The 5,162-nt window shown below is 58.5% G+C and overlaps 1 protein-coding gene across 1 annotated transcript; it reads right to left on the reverse strand.

The window, feature by feature from the left end:
• Positions 1–686: 686 nt before the first annotated feature.
• RAX2 (retina and anterior neural fold homeobox 2) lies at positions 687–1,735 on the reverse strand. The gene is made up of 2 exons (XM_007951029.1): positions 1,520–1,735; positions 687–1,025 (listed from the first exon to the last, which is right to left on the reverse strand). Exons 1-2 carry the CDS (start codon positions 1,733–1,735, stop codon positions 687–689), a joined length of 555 nt encoding a protein of 184 aa, XP_007949220.1.
• Between the last annotated feature and the right edge of the window lie 3,427 nt (positions 1,736–5,162).

Genomic DNA, 5,162 nt, shown 5'->3' on the forward strand with positions numbered 1-5,162 from the left:
GCCACACAGCAACATATAAGCCCAAACAGTGCGACAAACTGACAGACAAGTTTGTTTCCCTTAGCTGATTGAAACCTCTCCACTTCCTGTCTCTTGGGGGTGGGGCCTGTGTCCCTCTCCTTACCCAAAATCCCTGCTGCTTCCGCCCCCCCCCCGCCACTTCCTGCCATGAGCATCGTGTTCTTTAAAGCACTATCGGTATGGGATCAAAGTAACAACAGTAATCAAAAGATTAGATGGGAACCTAGGGGGCAGTGGGTTCATGTTCCTGGGGAGGAGCAGCTTGGAAAAGGAGGGTGAGCGCATGGCCCTAAGAATGTCATCAATGTCACTGAACATGAGAAACTTCAATATTCTGCTGTGAACAGTCTCAACAACAAGGAAAAAAAGAGGGAAGGACAGACTCCTGCAGGCAAGCCAGAGAGAGCCCTGCCCCTCGTCCTGGAATACTTTTGTCCGCCTCCTTCTTTTGACTGGGTGGCAGTCTCCCCAGAAGGCAGGGTGAGGAGGTGATGGGGCGGTGGGGGTCTGGGGCTGGGTGGGCCTGGATGGGCTAGGGGTTCCTAGCAGCCTGTGCTGCTCCCCAGCGACCCTGGCCTGATGTCTGAGCAGCTCCATGACCTTCGTCATAGTCAGTCAGGAGGTCCCAGGCCTCAGGGACAGGACCGGCCAGGCAGGCACTAGGCTCAGGCTGAGGGCCAGGCCCTATCCAGGGCCTGTGTGTGCTCCTTGGCCAGCAGCCGCAGGGATGCCTCCTCCAGGGTGAAGCCATCGGTGAAGGCTGGACCAAAGATGTGTGGTCCGAAGGGTGCCTGCATGGCGGAACCCGGGCCTAGGAGGTGCGGGAGGCCTGGCACTGCTGGGGGCCCTGGGCCCAGCCAGGGTTCCAGGGGCAGTGGCATGGCTGGAGGGCAGGTGAAGGACAGTGCTGGGGCTTCGGGGAGCCGTGGGGCTGCCACAGCCCTTGAGCCTGATTCCAGACGCTCCTGGCGCCGCCACTTGGCCCGGCGGTTCTGGAACCACACCTGGAGGCATGGAGAGGCACTAAGACTCCTCCTCTGTGTACCCCCTCCCAGCTGTACAGTTCTGCCTCCTGTCTAACCTGACTCCCTCCTGCTGCAAGACCAACACGCTTTGTTATTTGGCCTCAGGGCTGTCTTACCCAAATCAAATCACCTAAAATCTTTTTCAAATCTAGGCCTTCCTTGACATTCTCTGCCAAGAGCCCTCCAGGTTCCTCAGCAGGAAGCCTGAGCTGCTGGGCTCAGTATTCGAAACCCTCTAAGCTCTTTTATCAGCACCATTCTATGCCTCCTCTCCAACCCACCTCCCTCCCAGCTTGACAGAAACACCTCCAGCTTGACATCTTTGCACATGGTAGAACACCCATTCTCCTTCCCATCTGGCAAACTCCTCAAACATCAAGACTTCATCACCTCCTCCAGGAAGCCTTCCTGGTTTCTCCTGCCTTTGTACCAGGAGGGGCCACATTTGGACAGGGGGGTGGGGGGCCCCTCACCTGCACACGCACCTCGGGCAGGTGCACCTTGGCTGCCAGCTCCTCGCGGCTGTACACGTCCGGGTAGTGGGAGGCCTCAAACGCCCGCTCCAGCTGGTGCAGCTGGTACGTGGTGAAAGCCGTGCGGTTCCTCCGGTGCTGCTTCTTGGGGGCCTCCTCACCCGGCCCTGGCCCCCCGCCCTCGGCCACGGGCCCCTCGCTTGGGTTCAGGAACATGGCTCCTCCTCACCCCCACCTAGTGGAATGGCAGCAGGCCAGACGGTGGTGAGACAGCAGGAAGGACTGCCAGCTGGGAGAGAGTAGAGGAGCCCCAAACACCTTCTGGGTCTGCTGTACCGTGGGGAGCAGCTGGGGCCTGGCCTCCCTGCTTCTGGGGACGTCTTTTCCCTCCACGTTGTCCTACTTATTCCTACCCTCCACTCCGTGTCTCTCCCCCTTGGGTTCTCTTTCTCTCTGCTTCTTTCTGTCTCTCTGGTTATTTCTGTCTCCCCGTTCCTTTTGTGTCTGTCTCTATTTCCCTACATCTTTCTCTCTGTCTCTAAGACTCCCAGGAAGGCAGGATGCTGAGACGCCGCCACAGAGTGCCTCCTTACCCCGTAAACCCTCTGTCCTGGGGGCCGTCTGAAGCCCGCCTGTCCAGTGCTCACCACCTGCACAGCCTCACACCGGCCCAGGATCTGCGGGGCACCGCCCTGGCAGGCGCAGCTCTGGGTCTGCTCCCAGCCTGGCCCTTCCAGACCCCAGCGGGGTGGGGGTCAGCTGGGGGAGGATTAGCGCAAGGCGATTAATCAAAGCGGCCGTTGGTTACCCGGAGCTGCGGAGGGTAGGCAGCAGGGGAAGGTGGAGAGCTGGGGCTCCGAGGGTGGCCTGGAACTGCTGGCCTGGCTCAGCCAGCAAAGGGCTCCTCCTCTCCGGACCTCAGTTTCCCTGGCTACAAATCAGCAGCCGTAGGACCTGCCTCACGGGGCCACCACGGAGGCTTTAACAAGCTGGTGTTAGTCAAATGCTTCAAACGGTGATCAACAAAGTCCTCAGTGAACCGAACCGCTGTTATTTCCATCATCTGAGGCCTGGAATGGCCCCGTTAGCCTCACAGATGTCAGAGGTTGGGGAACCTAAGGTCCCGAGAAGGCACTTCCTGTTGGCTCCCCTAGAGGCCGAGGGCAAAGGCTAGGGGGTATTACAGCTGGCTTTTGACATATGAATAGGAGTTCAGTATTCATCCATCCACCCAACGAACATTTACTGAGTGCTTTCTGTGTACCAGGTACTGTTCACAGCAGTGAACGGACACAAACCCCTGCCTGTCTTGTGGGGGAGACAGACCTCCAGCGGCTAAACACACAATGTCCAGAGTGTCAGGGGGTCTTAAGCTCAGTGAAGAATCCAAGCAGGAGGGGAAAGAAGGGGATGGTGGGGTGCATGGCTACTTTAGGGAAGGTGATCAAGGTGGTCAGAACGGCAGATGGGCTGCAAGGCTGCAGATTCCGGACGCAACTGGGTATGGAGGAAGGGTACTGGGGAGCTATGGGCGGTTTGGAGCTGAGGAGGGCAGGACGAGAGGCCAGCAGGAGGTGGCGGCCAGTGTCCAGTGAGAAAGGTTGGTGGCCTGGGCAGGGATCATGGAGACAGAGAGGGGTGGGGTTTGGGAAAGACTGCATGTGGGGGTGGGGGAGACACCCAGACTTTCTGGGGATGTTTTGGGGACATATGGACAGTGGGATTGTCCCAGAGGTGGAGCAAGTCCAAGGGAAGACACAGAGCCTGGCTTGGCCCTGCTTGGTCTGAGGAACCTGGGGGGGTTTCCAGGGGCTCTGAACCTGAGCAGGGAGGATGAGTGCTCAGGCACGAGGCGGTCTTGACAACTCCAAGAAGTGCTTTAGGGGGCTGGAGTGACAAGACCATGTGAGGGATGGGAGGGAGGGCTGGTCAGATAGAGCGAGGCTGGGGACCCAGGGCGGAGTGAAGGCGAGGTGAGGAAGTAGAGACAGACAGATCCTTCTAGAATGTTGACTTTGAAGAGAGAGAGAGACAAAGAGACAGACACAGAGACGAAAGAAACAGGCTCACACAGACAAAAGGGAACTCCTTGGGTGGTGCAAATGGTTGATGAGCTCGGCCACTAATGGGAAGGTTGGAGGTTCAAATCCACAAGAGCGTGCCTTGGAAGAAAGGCCTGGCAATCTACTTTTGGAAAATCAGCCTTTGAAAACCCTACAGAGCCCAGTTGTACTCTAACACAGGGAATGTAACCACAGCTAAAGTCAACTCAACAGGAGGCGGGCTGAGGTCGGTGGGCCAGGGGGCATAGTGCCCTAGAGGGGAGCTAGGCAGGGAGGCCTCAACCCCTGAGCTCAGACCAAAGACATGGCTGGAGCTCTGAGGAACTTTGGGGGGCCTGTGCCCCCTCCTGCCTTCAGCTGCCTCATCTGTAGGATGGGCTGGCTGAGGCTCTGTGGCCGGGGCCTAGTGAAGCCAGCTGGCTGGCAGACATACAGGGTGGGGGAGATAACTCCTCTAATTATTTTATTACTTTAAAACGCTAATGAGCCGCTTCTGTGCTCAAGCTCCAATTAACTAATTGGCCCTTGTGGGTTAAGAGGCCATGAGGGGCGGGGATATGAGGTACAGGGGGGCTTTGGGCGACTTAACAGGAGGCACAGAGGCCCCAGACGCTGTGTCAGCTTAGGGGGCGGATTAGGGGGTGGAGGGGTGCAAGGCCAAAGGGACAGGTGGCCCTTGCCAGCTGGATTAGCTGGGGTCAGGCCACTCACAGCCCTTCCTTCCGTCCACCCCAGGAAGAAGCAGTAAACCTTTCAGGTCCTGGGAGGAAAACTCAGGCCACAGGGAGTGCAGGCTTGGGGTGTGTGTAGCACACTAGAGGTCAGTGTGACCTTGGAGGGACATTTCTGTGGTTCTGGCGCAGCTTAGGGGTGGGTCAGAGGGGGCAGGAGGGCTGGCTGGGGCCTGGGGTCCCCAGTAGTGGGAGTCCTGGGGGCAGGCACAAGGCCCAGCTCAGAGACCCCTTTCTAGGTTGCCTTAAGGCTGGCTGGTCCAGAAAGCCACGTGATGAGGTGGTGGTGCTGGCTGCCACGGATGCGATGCGATGGGGCCAGCTCAAGGCAACCTCCCGCGCAGCAGTGTGAAATGCTGCCCCGCCCTGCTCCAGCCCCACATCAGGTGCAGACTGGCCCCCTTGTTCCCTACGGTTCTCATTGGCTGATGTTTAGCCGTAAATTACTAAGCCTCTCTCCCCAGTCTGTCTTAATCTGGAAGCTTCGCTGAAACCTGTCCAGCATCCCGGCCACACGTGCAGACAGACGGGTGGGGGCTGTGCATGTGGTGCACGGGTTGAGGAACAAACCTGGGTCTCCTACGTGGACTTGCGCCTGGGACGCGGAGCCCACAGCCCCAGCCTCCTATGCTAGAGCGGCCCACAGGGTGGGGCCTAAGGGCAGACCCTCTCAGCCAGTGTTTCTCTCCCCTGGGGTCGCTGGGCCAGGCTTTTGGCCCCTGGACACTTGGCTGTCCTTTACTCGAGGCAGGGTCACCTGTGAGCTCTCTCACAGCAGAGGCTGTGCAGGCTCTCAATGCCCAGAACAGGGTTGACACACAGCAGGTGCTCGGTAAGGGTTTGTTAGTG

The sequence above is a fragment of the Orycteropus afer genome, unplaced genomic scaffold, assembly GCF_000298275.1.
Source record: "Orycteropus afer afer isolate SDZICR_OR568_19922 unplaced genomic scaffold, OryAfe1.0 scaffold00291, whole genome shotgun sequence".
NCBI classification, from domain to species: Eukaryota; Metazoa; Chordata; class Mammalia; order Tubulidentata; family Orycteropodidae; genus Orycteropus; species Orycteropus afer.

Bases quoted from the DNA above. Each gene is read 5' to 3' on its own strand.
- RAX2 (XM_007951029.1), bottom strand. From the start codon at position 1,735: ATGTTCCTGAACCCAAGCGAGGGGCCCGTGGCCGAGGGCGGGGGGCCA. The intron at 1,026-1,519 runs GTGAGGGGCCCC...CCATGCCTCCAG, and splicing joins TGCCCGAGGTGCGTGTGCAG to GTGTGGTTCCAGAACCGCCG.